The sequence below is a fragment of the Jaculus jaculus genome, chromosome 11 (assembly GCF_020740685.1).
Source record: "Jaculus jaculus isolate mJacJac1 chromosome 11, mJacJac1.mat.Y.cur, whole genome shotgun sequence".
NCBI classification, from domain to species: Eukaryota; Metazoa; Chordata; class Mammalia; order Rodentia; family Dipodidae; genus Jaculus; species Jaculus jaculus.
Genome location: NC_059112.1, coordinates 18,315,328 through 18,333,793, shown reverse-complemented (window position 1 = coordinate 18,333,793; position 18,466 = coordinate 18,315,328). Strand labels below are relative to the sequence as shown.

Here is an 18,466-nt window from a genome sequence, read left to right as displayed (position 1 = left end):
AGTCAGCATTCTCCCTCCTGTCCTAATGCAGAATAGCTGGCCCAATATCAATGATGGTAACCTCTCAAGTGATTGCCACTGAAGCAGGCTGCTACCTACTGTCCAATTTTCTTTTTCTTTCTGTGCCATATCCATCTGCTAACACCAGTCCATTTCTTCTAGTCTCAGTGTTGCTCAAGTTCTTAGGACATGGGCAGAATTCAGCAAGCCTCTAACACAAGCTGCTTGTAGCCCATTCCAGACAAAGTTCATTCTTCCCCTCCTAAGCCAAGCCTACACAGTTATTTATGCATTTGACCAGACTAGTCTGACAAACTCTGTTTATAGCACTGCAGGGCATCTCTTGGCCATGGTTTCAATATCCTTTCACATTCCTCACCCAAATCAGTTCCAGAAGGCCAAAAGCCACACAGACAGGTTTCTAGCAGCAAAACCCCACTCCACAGGTACCAATTTTCTGTTGTACTTACTCTCATGTTGCTGAGATAAAGCATCAGATATAAAGCAGCTGATGGAAGGGAGGTTTTTATTTTGGATTTCAGTCTCCAGGGGAAGCTTCATGGTGATAGGGGAAAGCATGGCATGAATAGAGACTGGACATCGCCTCTACCACAACATGTGGAAAGCAGCAGCAGGAGAGTGAGCTGAGCTCTGACAAGGGGAAGCTCGCTATAGCACCCCTGAGCTTGTCTCTGGACACACACCTCCTCCGGCCAGGCTCCACATCCCAAATTGCCATCAGCTGGGGAACCAAATATTCAGAACACATGAGTTTATGGGGAATATTTTATAAACTTTAAAAAAAAATTTTAAGTTTGGATTTTTGAGGCAGGGTCTCACTCTAGCTCAGGTTGACCTTGAATTCACTATGTCGTCTCAGGGTGGCCTTGAACTCACAGTGATCCTCCTACCTCTGCCTCCGGCATGTGCCACCACACCTGGCATGTGGGGAACATTTTATTCCAACCACCACACCAATGTAACCAAATCAGTGAACTCTAGGTGCAGAGATAAGCTATCTAAATAAATAAGGTGGAGAGCAGCTAAGGAAGACATTGAAAGCAACCTATGGTCCCTATTCTCTTTATTTCTCTCTCTCTCTCTTTCTTTCTCTCTCCGTCATACACACATGCATATACACATGCACCCACACACATACAAGCATGCATGTACACATGTATGCACATACATTCATGTATATACCCAAAATAATACACAATGAGGAAAAATTTAGATTATGATCAATTTTAAGGTTTATGCTGCTGGGACGAACCTCCAGACCAGACACAGTCATACAGTTTATGGGAGGAATGGAATTTATTGACGCTAACAGATCCAGGGGAAGTTCCGTAATGGCAGAAGAAGCCAGCCCCCTGTTGCAGTCAGGTTGAGCATTGCTGGTAGAAATCACCCAACCAAGAGCAGCTTCTGGGAAGAAAAGAGGTTTATTTTGGCTTACAGGCTCAAGGGGAAGCTCCATGATGGCAGGGGAAAACGATGGCATGAGCAGATGGTGGATGTCACCCCCTGGCCAACATCAGATGGACAATAGCAACTGGAGAGTGTGCCAAACACTGGCATGGGGACACTGGCTATAACACCCATAAGCCCACCCCCAAACAATACACTGCCTCCAGGAGGCATTAATTCCCAAATCTCCATCAGATGGGAACCTAGCATTCGGAACACCTAAGTTTATGGGAGACACCTTAATCAAACCACCACAGTCCCTTTACGAAACCCATGCAGAGAGAAATCCCACCACCAGCACCACAAGCAAGTTCACTGCGGGAGCCGCAGGCAGAGTTCAGGCGTTCTGCATGGCTTTAGACTAGAATTCAGATCTGCTCCCAGGAACACCTTAGGACTGGTACTTCTTAGGGAAAGAAACTTCAAGATGGCAGAGAAGTTGAAGACCCAAAAGGAAGTGAGGCTCAGAAAATACCAGGGGAGCAGAAAAATGTCAAAGAGGGAGTAATCACAGTCAAAAGCCACAGATTAAGCCAGCCATGGTGGCTCACGCCTTTAATCCCAGCACAGGGAAGCAGAGGTAGGAGGATCACCATGAGTTTGAGGCCACCCTGAGACTACATAGTGAATCCCAGGTCAGCGTGGGCTAGAGTGAGACCCTACCTCAAAACAAACAAACAACAACAACAAAAAAAAAACACACACACAAGAAAAGCCACAAATTACAAATTGATCCTATGTAGTAAAGAGCAGAGTGCCTATAGTATTTGTTCATTAGGAGACCTGCTAATCTGAAAAACACTGATAATATGAAATAGCTAATTGGGAGAATCTCCTAATATCACCAACATGGAAAATTTTAAAGGCCAGGAAATCATACTTGCCCTTTGAGGCCATGTGCTATATCTAGTTTTTGCTTATCTCTTGCTATTATATAGGTAAAAGTCCCCCAAAGACTCTTCAGTTGAAGGAGCAGTTCTAGTCCATGATGCTTTGTGAAGGGAGTTTGCACTCGGGGTGTGCTGTTGAAGGGGAAATGGAAGTCATGGCTCCTCTCTGAGAATACTGGATGTTGTTGGCCTGAAATGTATGAGAAATTTGGTAAAAGCTTTACATGTAACACAAACTGTTTAAAGACAGGTTAATATATAAGATTATATATCTTCCCTTTAAATATATACATAGGATGGAAAATAATATTTTTTATTTTTGTTTATTTATTTGGGAGTGGGAAAGAGGCAGAGAGAGAGAGAATGGGTGCACCAGGGCTCCCAGCCACTGCAAACGAACTCCAGATGCATGTGCCCCCTTGTGCATCTGGCTAACGTGGGGAATCGAACCGAGGTTTTTTGGCTTTGCAGGCAAGTGCCTTAACCACTAAGCCATCTCTCCAGCCCGAAAATAATATTTTTGAAGGGATAAAATGTGTGGTTCCATTTCAAGGAATGAGCGATAGCCGACTCAGGACTGTTTTAAGCCATGTAATTGTGGGTCAGTGTCTGGAAGATGAGGGTGAGGTTAGGGATTCGGGACCCTTACAGAAAGGATCAAGTCCCTCATATCCTATTTGCTTAAATTCTACACTATCCTACCACATATTTTAAATAATCTCCAGATGGCTTACAATAACTAATACAATGGAAAAGCTGTGTAAATGGTGATTGTTTGTATTGCTCACAGAACAGCAAAGAAAAGTCTGTACATGTTCAGTACAGGGTGTTTTGGTTTTTTTTATTTTCTTTTTTTGCCAAATATTTTCAATTTGCAGTTGGTGGGATCCTCAGATATGGAACCTATGCATATGGAAGGATAGCTTTGCTTCTATTCGGTGATCATCAGAATTGTTAATATGGTGGGATAATGGTTTTGTTTATATGCTGTATGTATTGCATCTCATTAATCTTTACTTAATTATCAAATGTATCTGCCCAGTAGAAAACTCTCTGAGAGCAGGTGATGTGTCTTGTGGCACCCAGGGTACCAGACCACAGAGATACATGCACGAATTTTGACCTACATGTGAATACAGCCATCTAATAGTGTTATTTCATCCTGGAGTTGCAGACAGTATAAAGGTTAGGGATTACACAAGGTAGAGAAAGAACTGAACAATACGTCTTTAGCGACTTAACAACTAAATTGTCTTTTACCAATTCCATAGCTTCTCCTTTGGCATTGAATACAGTAAGATGCATCCCAATACTTAAAAAATAATACATTACCCACTAAAATTTTAAGAAGTGATTATATGATTATATGTTTCCTCCCTGTATTCTTTTCTACCTTTTTTTTTTTTTTTTAATGAATCTTAGGAAAGAGAAAAAATACATTGACCTTTGCTGGAAAGACGTCACTGTGGGAGACTTGATTCGCCTGTCCTGTAACGAGATCATCCCTGCAGACATGGTGCTCCTCTCTTCCACTGATCCAGACGGGGTCTGCCACATCGAGACTTCCAGCCTGGATGGGGAGAGCAACTTAAAGCAGAGGCAGGTGGTCCGGGGATATGCAGAGCAGGTATACAGCATGTTCCTGGCTGGTACTTTGTGAAGATTTTTTTCTTCTTCTTCCTCAGGAGAAGACTGAACTCATTTCCACAGTACAGATAAAAATCGATTTTAATTTAATTTTTTTTCTTTTACCAGTAGCAAAAGAGAATCACAGAAGGTTTAATCTGTATCTAGGTTATTAATGGATGTACATTATGTTTTTAGGTAATAGGATAAAATGACTGGTGTTCAGGCACATCAATCTACAATCAGTTTTTTTTTAAAGACTTAGAACTTCTCTGTTTTATTTTATTTTTAGTTATTTATTTGAGAGAGGGAAAGAGGGAGACAGAAAGAGAGAGGGGCGGGGACAGAGAGGGAGAGAGAGAGGGAAAGGGAGGGAGAGAATGGGCATTCCAGGGCTTCCAGCCACTGCGAATGAACTCCAGATGTGTCTGCCCCCTTATGCATCTGGCTTACATGGGTCCTAGGGAATTGAACCTTTGGCTTTGCAGACCAGTGCCTTATGCGCTAAGCCATCTCTCTAGCCCAGAAGTTGGTATTTCTTAATCTTGTCCTCATCAATCAGAAAATGTATCAGGCTCCTGACACCTGTGATTTTGGTAAATTTCATCTTATCACAGTGGACCCCTCGTTCCTTTCTGTGGCTTCCTCTACTTGGGTCAATCTGATTGAGATGCCTCCGAGCTTAGGGTCATTGCCACTTTTATAAACAGCACTGCTCCTTAGCTTATGGCAAAACCTGGCACAATTTGGAGTTCTGTAAGACCACTCAATAGCTGTTTTAGGCTGATGCCAGTTGATTAGCAAGTACACTTTGGGTTTAGAATGAGCACTTTAGAACCCATGGCCACTGCTGTAATTCTGGTCTGAACCATTTCTTGTTTTGAGAACTTTGGCTCATTATTTGACCCTCTTTGCATCTCTCTTTCTAGATAAAGCACCTATCTCAAGGGATTGTGGAGATGAGATTAGCTAATGTATATCAAATGCATACTACAGACTAGTATATCAAAATAACTCAATAGATACAATTATTAATGAACCATATTATCATAAGCTTACATTCCCCGTGTTTGCTTTGGTTGTTATATAAATGTGTTACTCTTTTATGAACTCTTATCAATACCTAAAGTTTCCTTCTTTTTACCACACACATAAAATTCCTCCTTCCTTCCCTTCATTTCCCTTTCCCCTTCTCTTTCCTTCCTTCTTCCCTGTCTCCTTCCCTCCCTACCTTCTTCCCTTTCTTCCCTCCTTTTTAGAGATAGGACTCCACTCTATAGCTCAAATTCACCTGGAACTTAGAGCAATTTTCCTGCCATAGCATCCTGAATGCTGGAATTACAGGCATGAGCCACCATGCCCAATTTCAAAGGTTATGCTAAACAAGTCCATGCTTTATAGAAGGAATACTGTTAAAAGGCATTTTGCAATCTGGACATGATGGTACATTCTCAGCACCCGGGAGGCAGAGGTAGGATCACCATGAGTTCAAGGCCACTCTGAAACGACATAGTAAATTCCAGGTCAGCCTGAGCTAGAGTGAAACCCTACCTTGGGGTGGGGGGAGGCATTTTGCTTACAAATCCATTGATTTCATAAAGAATCATAAAACCATCTGTTTGGTCTATTATGAGAAATATTGATGCCCTGGTTATTTTTGAATTTTTATTTATAAACTGACTAAGATCCAATAAGTATGTACTACATATTTAGACTTAATATATATAGACTTAATATAAACTTAATCTTGGAAGCTATCAATCATGTTATAGACTTAATATAAACTTGATCTTGGAAGCTATCAATCATGTTATAGTGTCTTCAGTGCCTTATTGACCCAAAAATGTGAGAAGTTCTACTCATGTTCCACACAGCCTGCGTGGGTTCTCATACATGATTTGCTTTGCCTACTCTGAGAAAGTTCCCTTCCGAACTCTTAGAACTCCATGCGAATGCTGTGGTCCTTGCCCTGGATCCCAGTTATACCTACATCATATTTCAAGATCTGAGAAACTCACATGAACTTTATCACAAACAAACAAAGCCTTACTTGACACATACATAAATATATAATATTTATAATATAATATATGTAACATATATTATATATATAGTAATATATAATATAATAACTATAAATATATACAATCATGCATACTGGTGAAAACGGGGCTGGGGGATGGCTCAGTGGATGAAATGCTTACTATATAAGTACCTGAAACTGGATCTCCAGAACCTGTGTCTAGTGAGATGCAAATAGCAACCACATCTGGAATCCTAGCACAGTTTCGGCACAACGGGAGGAGAAGACAGGAGAATCACTCAGAAACTAGCCTGGTGAATCTGACTTAAACAGTGAAAAAAAAAAATAACTGCCTCAATGCAAGATGTAAGGCGAATGCTGACGCTTTGTTTTTCCTGGCCTCCGCACTTGCACGTTCGCACTGGCAGTATATGCGATGTGTGCCCACGCCTGCACACACGCACACACACACGCACACACACACATTCTATAGCATGTGGACACATACACACTCACATAAATAGTGAGACTGATCGAATCTTTAACTATTTAAAGTTTAATCTTGACTTTTTTTTGTAATCTTTACAAAATGTTTTTAGGACCCTGATGTCGATCCTGAGACGTTTTCGAGTAGGATAGAGTGTGAAAGTCCAAATAATGACCTCAACAGATTCCGAGGCTTCCTGTGAGTGACCTGTGACTTACTTTCTGGGCAAGAGTGAAACTGTACTTAATTCAGTAAAATTTTTGTGTATTCATACCCAATTTAAATCATTAAGAGCTGTAAATTGACTTGTCTTAAAACTTTCATAAATAGTCACCTCTCTATGTATATTTAAAAGAATAGACACAAGAAAGCAATGAAACCTTGTTCTTAATCCTACAATCACTTCCTGTAGTATAAGAACATCTTACAGTAGGGCGGGAGGGATGGCTTAGCGGTTAAGGCATTTGCCTACAAAGCCAAAGGACCCAGGTTCAATTCCCCAGGACCCACATTAGACAGATGCACAAGGGGGCACATGTGTCTGGAGTTCATTTGCAGTGGCTGGAGACCCTGGTGTGCCCATTCTCTCTCTCTCCCTCTTTATCTGTCAAATAAATAAATAAGTAAATAAAAATAAAATACAAAGAATATCTTATTCTACCTCCATTTCTTTTCCTTCTTGTTGTTCTTTTTTCATATGAGGTCTTCCTATGTAGTTCTGGCTGGCCTTAAACTCAGTATGTGGCTTAGGCTTGCCTGGAACTCACAGTTCTCCAGAATGTTAGAGGGAGACTGCTTCTAGAAGGCTGCCCCCTCTGAGTAAGGGTCTTTCCTCACTCAGGCCATCTATCTTGGAACTCTCCTCAAAAACATAACCAAGAGGTGGATCTCTTGATTCCTGATTCAATCAAATTGACAGTAGAAATTAACCATCATAAGAACTCATATTTATATTTAGATTTTTTTTTTTTTTTTTTGGTTTTTGTCATAGCCCAGGCTGACCTATAATTCACTGTGTAGTCTCAGGGTGGCGTCAAACTCAAGGTGATTCTCCTACCTCTACCTCCCAAGTGCTATGCTGGGAAGCACATGCCCTTAAATTCAGTATTCAGGAGGGTGAATTAGAAGGGTTACCATGAATTCCAGGCCAGGATATACAGTGATCTCAAAGTCAGCCTGAGCTACATAATGCCGTGCCATCTCAAAAAATAAAATTAATTAATAAATAAGTCCAAAAAAGGTCTTCAAATTCAATAACAGGAAAAAAAAATTTACATGGTTAAAAATTTGAATAGCCACTTCACCAAAGACTGGCAAATAATTGTGTGAGAATGCAAATTTAACAATTGATGTGAAAATGCAATAGCTGTTAACATCAGACTTAATGTAGAACATTTGTATACTTCTGGTGGGATTGTCAAATGATACAACTTCTTTAGAAAATAGTTTGAAAATACCTTAAAAAGTCAAATAGATGCCAACCATATGATCAGGCCATTCTACTCCAAAGTAACTAATTAATTACTTAGGATGAAAGAAGAAATCTGTCCACACAATGAGTGCCACGGAGATATCCATAACAGCTTCATTTGTGGCAGCACAAGCTGGGAAGAAGTTGCCGACTTTCCATTAGCAGATGGATGGCAGAACCAGGTGTGTCATAGCCACAGCATGTTAGAAAAGCAACAGACATGTGAAAGTGCTTGCTTGAACCAGGTCACTGTGCTTGAAGTCCACTACAGCAACCTGACCAGATCTTTAAGTTATCATGAAAGAAGCCAGGGCAGCAAGCCTGTGCTATTATGATTGGACATAAGTGAATTTCTAGAAAGTCAAAACTAATCTACATTGACAGAAAGCAGATCACGGGCTCCTGGAATGTTCTCCCTGCTGTCTCCCCAGCCCCTGTCACATGACTCGCTGTGAAGACTTCACTTCGACTTCCATCAGACAAGGATATTAAAAATGATTACCAAACACTAAGGAAAATGAAAGCCATTCTTCATCTCATACAAATACCAGGACTGTGCTCAAATTTCTCCTGTTGATGAAGAAAATATTTTCTAATCGTTGATTTGTTCAAATTAGGAACAAAAGAGGGTGTACACATTCCATCTAGCAGATTAGTTTGTAAGTTTCCTCTCCCAAAAGTCACTTATCTTACAGAATTTTCAGACTCTGGACTAACCTCATTGCCTCCTTGTGTTGAGCCACCCCAACTTCCCCTATGCCACCTGTTGCTTGAGTGGACCAGGGATTTTTGCCTGAAGCACTGACCACACTGTGGGTTTGGTTGACATCATGTCCATTCTTCGCTGGTCCTCTTATTTTGTCGGCCATCACAGGACGCATTCAGAATCTGATGAAAGAGAATCTTCCTGTGAAGTAGAGACTTAGATGTACAAATGCATATGCATTCAGATGCAATGTTGCTTGTGATTACAGAGGCTTCATAGATCCTCGGAAGCCCCAGACCTCAGGCTGCAATGCCCTGATTGGTCATAGATGTGTCACTTTCTTTCCCATAAGTTCTAATGCCCCTGATGTCCCCTGTCTCGTTGTCAGATCAGGAGTGTCTGCCTTCACTGCCATCAGGAAGTGCCCCGTCCGTCTCTCACTCAGTGGCTGGAGGACCACCAGTCATTGCCTAGCACGATTCTTGATTTCAAGCCCAGTAATTTCTTATTCTCTAAGGAATGTTTGACTCTTCAACTATTATGTTCTCCCCCCAAATAAACTGTGTGGCAGAAGAGTAGGGTCTTTATTTTAGGTACTTTTGGAGGTTTCGGAGTGATAGGTCCTGAGAAGCGGCTGCTAGAAACCACGGGAGTTAGCAACCTGCTGCTGCGCCCTCCTACCCAAGTCTTAGGTCACGGAGACAGCAAAAGTCAGCGCGGCAGAGACTTGCGAATTTCCCTGTGAAGTAATGAACCACATGGAGTTTAAAACAAGCAAGGACCAAGGTTTCTGTGTCTATCTCATCACTTAAAAAAATATCCATTTATTTATTTGACAGAGAAAGATGAACAGACAGACAGAGAGAGAGAGAGAGAGAAGGAATGAGCTCACCAGGGTCTCCAGCCACTGCAAACGGTCTCCAGATGCGTGCGCCCACTTGTGCATCTGGCTAATGTGGGTCCTGGGGAATCGAACCTGGGTCCTTCGGCTTTGCAGGCAAATGCATTAACCACTAAGCCATCCCTCCAGCCCTCTCTCATCACGTTTGCCATGTGAAAATAAGTCCGTATGCTATCTTTCCTTCAGAGAACATCCCAACAAAGACCGCGTGGGCCTCAGCAAGGAGAATTTATTGCTCCGAGGATGCACCATTAGGAACACGGAGGCCGTTGTGGGCATCGTGGTTTATGCAGGTTGGGAATTGTTCTCGTCTTCTTCATCGTCCTCCTCTCGGTGCTTTGCTAGGTGTCGCCATCAGCCATCTACTCAACCAAGAACCCGAAAGGAAATTTTGTCTTGCTAAACTTCATCACTGCTTTTTTATTTCCTAAATAAGCCTCAAAGGCAGGGTAAACTGACAAAATGTCTTATGCGACCCTGTTCCTCTGAAGGTCTGTACATGATGCTGGCCTCCAGCTTCTGCTGTCTGACATCTGTGTTCTGTGCAGGCCATGAGACCAAAGCGATGCTGAACAACAGCGGGCCGCGGTACAAGCGCAGCAAGTTAGAGAGACGAGCAAACACGGATGTGCTGTGGTGTGTTCTCCTTCTTGTCGTGATGTGTCTGACAGGCGCACTGGGTAGGTCACGTTTAATGGTCTGCTCACATCCTTTTGGCAAGGTGTTTAACTATTTATTTTCCCCTCAAAATGATACACATTCTTGTTTTCTGTAAGGGGCTTTTTCTTTCTTGTTTCTTACGTTGTGACCGCTTATCCTTCGCCGTAACAAATGTCAGTGTGGGCTATCTCCACATATACTTTGTCACAGTTTTGAAGGACTCTGAAAGAGGTTTAGAAAGAAGAATGTCACGAGCTGAGTGTGGTGGCGCACGCCTTTAATCCCAGCACTCACTCAGGAGGCAGAGGTCGGTGGATCACCATGAGTTCGAGGCCAGCCTGGGACTACACAGTAAATTCCAGGTCAGCCTGGGCTAGAGTGAAACCCTACCTCAAAAATTAAAAAAAAAAAGAAAGAAAGAAAGAAAGCTTGTCAAGTAGCCCTTTGAATTTGAATTTTTTTCCAAGAAAAACCAGCCACTGTTCAATCAAAATGAACACCTATTTTTCTTTCTTGAGGGATAAAGTTCTATATTTGCTTGCTGTACATATAACATTCTTCTGATGTCTGTGTGTTTTATGAAAGGTCATGGAATCTGGTTGAACAGATATGAAAACATTCTCTTTTTTAATATCCCTGAGCCCGATGGACATGTTATATCGCCAGTGTTAGCAGGATTCTACATGTTTTGGACCATGATCATTTTGTTGCAGGTAATTTCCACCAAACTTGGCATAGAATTTTAAGACCTTTACTCCTTTATGGCTTTAATTAGATATAGTCATCTTATTTTTATTTTTGTACATGTATGTGTGTGGTGTGCAAGTTGTGTGTGTGTGTGTGTGTTCATGTGTGCATGTGGGAATACGTGTATGCAGGTGCCGGTCCTTCCAGTCCCCAGTGTTCACTTACCTTAATGGTTTCTAATTGTTTGCATCTTCTTAGGTCTTGATTCCCATCTCCCTCTATGTATCCATTGAAATTGTGAAGCTTGGACAGATATATTTCATTCAGAGTGATGTGGATTTCTACAATGAAAAACTCGATTCCACTGTTGAGTGCCGAGCCCTGAACATCACTGAGGATCTCGGGCAGATTCAGTACCTCTTTTCTGATAAGACAGGAACCCTCACTGAGAATAAGATGGTTTTTCGCAGGTGTAGCGTGGCCGGATTTGATTACTGCCATGAAGAAAATGGTGAGAATGGGATTTCCAAAAACAAAACTGTATCATTTGTCCTTTTTTGCAACCATGTAAATGCCTAATAATTCTGGCAGTGAATTGCTGTGCTTAAGCAGTGAGTACTTGGCTTAAGCACATGGGCCTTACGCTGCGTTCTTTTCTTTTAAGTGAGTGAACACTAAGGGATATGGTGATTTGAGACCCAAGATATCCTGGTACCAAGTGATGCAGTGACACAGACGCTAACTTCTGCTTGCTCACTGCATCTTTTCATATTCGCATTGCTGGGTTTCATTTGGTGCTTCTGTTTTAGAATATTTGCATTACGTAACATTTGTTTCATTTTCTAGTATTTATAGGTTTATTAAACTTACAATATTTTTGAAGACCATGTTTCATTTTTATTTATTTATTTGAGAGAGATGCAGAGAGAGGGAAAGAGAATGAATGGGTGCGCCAGGGCCTCCAGCCACTGCAGATAAACTCCAGACACGTGCACCACTTTGTGCAGCTGGGTCCTGGGGAATCGAACCTGGGTCCTTTGTCTTTGCAGGCAAGTGCCTTAACTGCTAAGCCATCTCTCCAGCCCAAACTTATAATGTTTTTATCATTTCATATTATTATATCATTTGCTGTTAGGACCATTGCATTTTTCAGTATCAATGTCTAATCATTGGTATGGTAGGGAAACAAATAAATGTTAGACAGTTTTTTTAAATCAGGTCAAGTCAAGGGTCTATTGTCTTGGATTCTGTAAAGGTAAATTTGTAGGGGAGGTAGAAGGTCAGGATTGGGAGCAGGACAATGTAAGGCACTGGAGATACAGTAGAGCATCTCTTTGAAAAATATTGTGAAAGTAATTATAAAGGGCTTGGGTTTCTCTTAGCCTCATTATTTTGACCCTTGACATCAACTGATGTTTAAGAACACCTGGCTTGAGAATTAGTAGGATGAACCCAACTTCTGATTCTAAGGAAGAAAAATTTTAAGTTCTAAGGTAATTTTTTTTTAAAGAAACTAAGTTCACTAATTTCTATTTGTGTAAGATATGTGCTCTTGTAAAGATAACTCAGATAAATGATTAAAACAAATTAAATGCCCTACTCACTAGAAATTAACCACAATTACCTCTTGGTGAATATGAAACCATTTCTTTATGTGTATTTCTCCACATGTCAACATATGTATTTACATTTATTTCCCTGATAAGCATTAGAGCATATTATGTGGTACTATTTGGAATTTTGTGTCTTTTACTAAATAGTGTAGCACGGATTGTTTTCTAAGGTCATGGTAATGCATAGGTCTTTTAGTTTTACATAACATGTAGACAAGTTTAGTCTGCTTCCTTAGTGCTGGCCACTTTTTTTTTTCTTTTTTGGTTACATGTTGAATATCCTTTGACTGCTGCTGAGCAATCTCTTCAGTCCAATATTGAATATCCTTTGTATAAATTGTTTGTGATCAAGCTGGGCCTGATGGCATACTCCTTTAATCCCAGCACTCAGCAGGGGCAGAGGTAGGAGGATTGCTGTGAGTTGGAGACTATCCTGAGACTACATCGTGAATTCCAAAACCACCCTTTCACAATAAAATAAAATAAAATGTTTGAGATTTAGAAATGTTTGAAATCAGAAAAATACTTTCAGATTGTTTTGAATTTGGGAATATTTTCATGTAAATACTGAGATGTCTTAGGCATGGGAACCAAGTCTGAATATGAAATTCATTTGCATTTCATATGCATCTTACATACAGAGTTTGAAAATCAGCGTATACAACCTCCTGAATAATTTCTTACATGGAACAACATTTCAAGGTGTGGGATTTCCCACTTGAGATATATTGATGTTCCAGAAGTTTCAGCATTTGGCTCATTTTTGTTTGTTTAGGAATGTTCAACCTGTACTATAAACGTCCCTACAATTGACATCACTTCTTCATTCAACAAATAATTCATGACCTCCTGTAGATAGCAGGAGCCCATGGTCTCATGGAGCTTCAGGTTGAAGGCAAGGAGATAAACAAGCAAGATTGTTTTTGTTTATTTTTATTTATTTATTTGAGAGTGACTGACAGAGAAAAGGCAGAGAGAGAGAGAGAATGGACATGCCAGGGCCTCCAGCCACTGCATACGAAGTCCAGATGCATGCATCCCCTGTGCATCTGGCTTATGTGGGTCCTGGGAATTGGAGCCTCGAACTGGGGTCCTTAGGCTTCACAGACAAGTGCTTAACTGTTAAGCTATCTCTGCAACCCAACAAGCAAGATTTTAAATTGTGACAGATATATGAGAGACAATTTAGCACTTAGTATACTTTGCTGTACATGTAAATATGTGAAAGTATTTTACAAGTTTTAGCACATTAAAAAATATTTATTTATTTATTTGAGAGAGAGGGAGAGAATGGGCAGGCCAAAGCCTCTAGCCAGTGTAAAGGAATTCTAGATGCATGTGCTACCTTGTGCATCTGGCTTTTATGTGTGGTACTAGGGAATTGTTAACAAAAATGTTAACATTTTTATAAGTTTTGAACATTGTCCTCTAAAGTATAGTGGAAATTTGCATACAATGCAGAAAATAGTGAGGCTTTGTGCTTCTGGGTACTGGGGACTCAAACCCAGGCCATTAGGCTTGGGAAGCAAGGGTCTTTAACCACTGAGCCTTTAAAGTCTTCTGTTGTTGTTTTGAAGTAGGATCTCACTGTGGTCCAAGCTGATCTAGAATTTACTATGTAGTCTCAGGGCGGCCTTGAACTCTCAGCAATCCTCCTACCTCAGTCTCCTGGGTGCTGGGATTCAAGGTGTGCGCCACCATGCCCGGAATAAAAGATGCCACTTTCTCTTTCTGTTGGCCGCTCTCAAATAAATAAATAAAAATGAGCAAAAAAAAAAAAATTAAATAAGATACCCGATTGGAAACTGTGGCATCTCCCGCTGCCCTTACAAGGTGCTGATGCTGCCCATGAACGCTTTTCACCATCAGCTCATACAGAGCGCCTGCCTCTTCTCCACAAGTGCACATATGCACACACACACACACACACACACAAAATGCGTGGAACTAGCTAAGGGCCAGTCCTTTAGAAAATTTAGCCTGAAGAGTCTGTTCAGAACAGATGTTTGGTGTCCTATTTGCAGGGCCCAGGCTTGAGTTGATAGAAGATTAATGTCTGGAATTTTCCTATCCAGAAGTGGACAAACTGCTTCTAGGAGCAAAGCCTGAGGAGTGGGAGAGCTCACTCTACCCAGCAGAGGCCGTGGCTGCCTCTAGCCATAGCCTGAGGAGGAAGAGAGCTGAGGGGAAGTTCAGTTTGAGCTGCTTCTGCGGTCACCGCCCCCTGACGTGGCCGTGGCTTCCACCATGTACAGGAACTCTCTGGCATTTTTTATTGAATATTGTATGACCAAAGGGTAAGGAATCTTGACTTTGATTTTCCTTTTTTTTTTTTTTTTTTTTTTTTTTTTTTTTTTTTTTTTTTTTTTTGTTTTTCAAGGTAGGGTCTCACTCTAGCCCAGGCTGACCTGGAATTCACTATGTAGTCTCAGGGTGGCCTCGAACTCATGGTGATTCTCCTACCACTGCCTCCCGAGTGCTGGGATTAAAGGTGTGCGCCACCACACCTGGCGGAATCTTGATTTTGGATAACCCTTAAGCCTTTGTTAAAGGAAGGGATTTAGGGGTGGGGCCTGCTAGACACACACGCTCGGATCTCAGGAGCACTCACATCACGCCCACCTGTTGCCTTCAACAGCTCTGCGGGCCTGTAGTCACTAACTCACTGCCTTACACGCTGTGATCAGCAGGAAAGGAGCAGAGAGCGCATCTGAAGGTCAGTCAGTCTCTGAGCACTGCTTGTCAATATCGGCCATCTGTGCTGTTCAGGCCAAAGGTACAGCAAGGCACAGGAGACCAGGTCTCACTGCTTTAAGCAGGCAGATCCCATAGTTGTAAGATTAACTTTACAGCAGGTTACAAATAAGGAATTTAGCATCTTGCAGAGTAATCTCGGAAAAGTTATTCTTTGTCAGGTCCACAGGAAATATTTCTATCGTTCATTCCCATCATTAATTCCCATGCTTCATTCTCATAGTTTGTTCCCATAGTTTGGTTGTTAATGGTATAGAGATGATGTGTTCTAAGGAAACAGCAGGGTGTGCTATTCGGGTGAAAGTTAGTTCCCCAGGCAATCAATTCACCCCACATTAAAAATATCAAACATGGGATGGAGAGATGGTTTAGTGGTTAAGGCATTTTCCTGAGAAGCCTAAGGACCCAGGTTCAATCCCCCAAAACCCACATAAGCCAGACGCACATGGTGTGTGTGCATATGGAGTTGCTTTGCTGTGGCTGAAAGCCTTGGTGCACCCATTCTCTCTCTCTCTGAAAAATAAAAAAAGTTAGGGTGCTGGAGTTGTTTGGGGAGTTAGTTCACTGTGGAGGGCTTGATGGAGGATGTGCGGATAATGTATGGACTGTGCTATGCTGACCCTCGGTGGCCCTATGGAGAGCACATTAAAAAGGATGGTCAACTTTTTGTTCCATAGTCTCAGGCTGGTTTCTTTGAGATAGTAAATCAGTGCAAGCCATAGACCATGGACCTTTTGGAATATTTAGGAAAGAAATGGCAAAAGAAGGCATTAGACATTAAGTAATGGTTAAGAAATAAAATAATTTGTTTAACCCATGATGTACCTTTGGACTCAGAAAGACTAAAGGCTCTATGTTTCCCCTCGTGAGTCAGAAAACAAGAGGTTATGCTCTGCTTTGCGATATTCATAGAGCTAAATTAGAACCTGCTTAGAGAAAAGTAGTAAAAGTCTTCATTGCCATTTGGATTAAATTTTGTGTATCAATGTGCTATAAATGGTGATGTTCCATCTCTAACTTCTATAAAACTTTCAGTGGGCCTTGGCGGTGGCCTTGTTTTGTGAATCACATTATAATTTCCTTGGCCTGTGTGCATCTCAGAGCTTTCCACAGAATGAGTAAAGGTTGAGTCATTCTTTATCTCTCCAATTGCCCTTTTCAGTCCTGCTTATTGAGCAAGCTCGTCCTACATTGGTAGCTGAGCTGCGGCCATCACACTCATCACCCAGTGGTATGGTGCCGGACTCTCCAGAGGATGGCTAAAGAGAGCCAGCGGAACCCATTTCTGTGGGCCTTGCACTTTTCTAGCTGTTTTTTTCAATTTATTTTTTTATTAACAACTTCCATGATTATAAATATATCCCATGGTAATTCCCTCCCTCCCCCCCCCCCACTTTCCCCGTTGAAACTCCATTCCCCATCATATCCCATCCTCCTCTCAATCAGTCTCTCTTTTATTTTGATGTCGTGATCTTTTCCTCCTCTTATGATGGTCTTGTGTAGGTAGTGTCAGGCACTGTGAGGTCATGGATGTCCAGGCCATTTTGTGTCTGGAGGAGCACATTGTAAGGAATCCTACCCTTCCTTTGGCTCTTACATTCTTTCTGCCACCTCTTTCGCAATGACCCTGAGCCTTGGAAGGTGTGATAGAAATATTGCAGTGCCAAGCACTCCTGTTACTTCTTTCCCTAGCTGTTTTTTTTTTTCTTAAATATATTTTACTTATATATTTACAAGGAGAGAAAGAGAGAGAGAATGGGCACACCAGGGCCTCTTGCCACTGCAAACAAACTCCAGATGCATGTGCCATTTTGTGCATCTGGCTTTATGTGGATGCTGGGGAAATCCAACCCAAGCCATTAGGCTTTGCAAGCAGGTGTCTAACTCTCACATCATCTGTGCATTTCTTGAGATAATCAAAGATTGTCAGTCTCAGTGCTATTCCTGCTTGGGTGCTGGATTACTCTGTGGAGCAGTGCCACATCATCACTATAAAATGTTTAGACACTAAGAGCTAGACGTACATTAGAAGCAAACACCAATTGTACGCCTTCTCCTGTTATAACAACCAAAAATGGACCTAGTCAATGTCAAAAGTTCCCCAGGCAACCAACTCACCCCACATTAAAAATATCAAACATGGGCTGGAGAGATGGCTTAGTGGTTAAGGTGTTTTCCTGAGAAGCCTAAGGACCCAGGTTCAATTCCCCAGAACCCATGTAAGTCAGACACACATGGTGGTGTGTGCATATGGAGTTGCTTTGCAGTGGCTGAAAACTTTGGTGCACCCATTCTCTCTCTCTCTCTGAAAAATAAAAATAAAATATTTTCAAAAGCTCAGCAAACAAACCTCTTATATATTAATCAGGGCCGAGGCGCTGTAATGTAGAGAGCTACTTACTGGCTTTGGACTAATAGAAGACTAAATTTAAATCCCAGCTCTACCTGCAGGCAGCTCTTTCACCATGGTCAGAGCATGTGTCTCCTCTGGGTCTTGATTTCCTCAACTTCAGAAAGGAACAGTGATAGCTACTGCCTCTTGACCTGCTTTTGAATATGAAAACAAACATATATATGTGACCTAGATAGACTTGTGATGAAAGAAAAAGCTCAATTAATGTCTCTACCCTCAACTTTCCATTAACACTAGAAATATTTCATTCACACATCTATTTATCCATTCTTCCTTCAGTAAATATTTATTTAAGCTACAACATCATCTCATAGAAATCAGACAGAGCTTATCTATTAACATTGGCCATACTAACTCATGTGGTTATATATAGCATTAGGTCTCAGAAGCTTGGATGTGGCATACAATAGTCCTGGTGCTAATATTAATTGGTATAATATTTGTAAGATGAAAAATTACTAACGTTTATTTCCTTCCTTAGAAAATGGAGGTGTTAATAGTACCTATAACTATGGAGTGTCGTAGTGATTAAATGAAGCAAATGCCTGAGATATTGTAACTTCAGCCCATGAAAGCTATAACTACCCAATAAGGAATGCATAGGAAGGCTGATACACCCAATCACTGAGCAACTTACAATTATAATTAGGCTTTAAAATGTGTTCTGAGTTTATATTAGAAAAGATAAGGATAAATGCTGACTGTGGTGACCAGGCCTGTGACCCCCATCCCTCAGGAGGCCGAGGCAGGATGACTGGGCCTTCC

At 41.4% G+C, this 18,466-nt stretch overlaps 1 protein-coding gene across 1 annotated transcript in view; it reads left to right on the top strand.

Moving 5' to 3' along the window:
• Atp10d (ATPase phospholipid transporting 10D (putative)) overlaps positions 1-18,466 on the top strand; it is a 103,646-nt gene that overhangs the window by 36,867 nt on the left and 48,313 nt on the right. The window contains exons 4-9 of the mRNA XM_004658844.2: positions 3,783-3,987; positions 6,609-6,694; positions 9,761-9,867; positions 10,123-10,254; positions 10,820-10,947; positions 11,180-11,432. Coding sequence (XP_004658901.2) covers positions 3,783-3,987; positions 6,609-6,694; positions 9,761-9,867; positions 10,123-10,254; positions 10,820-10,947; positions 11,180-11,432 — 911 coding nt within the window. The remainder of the gene's footprint in view (positions 1-3,782; positions 3,988-6,608; positions 6,695-9,760; positions 9,868-10,122; positions 10,255-10,819; positions 10,948-11,179; positions 11,433-18,466) is intronic.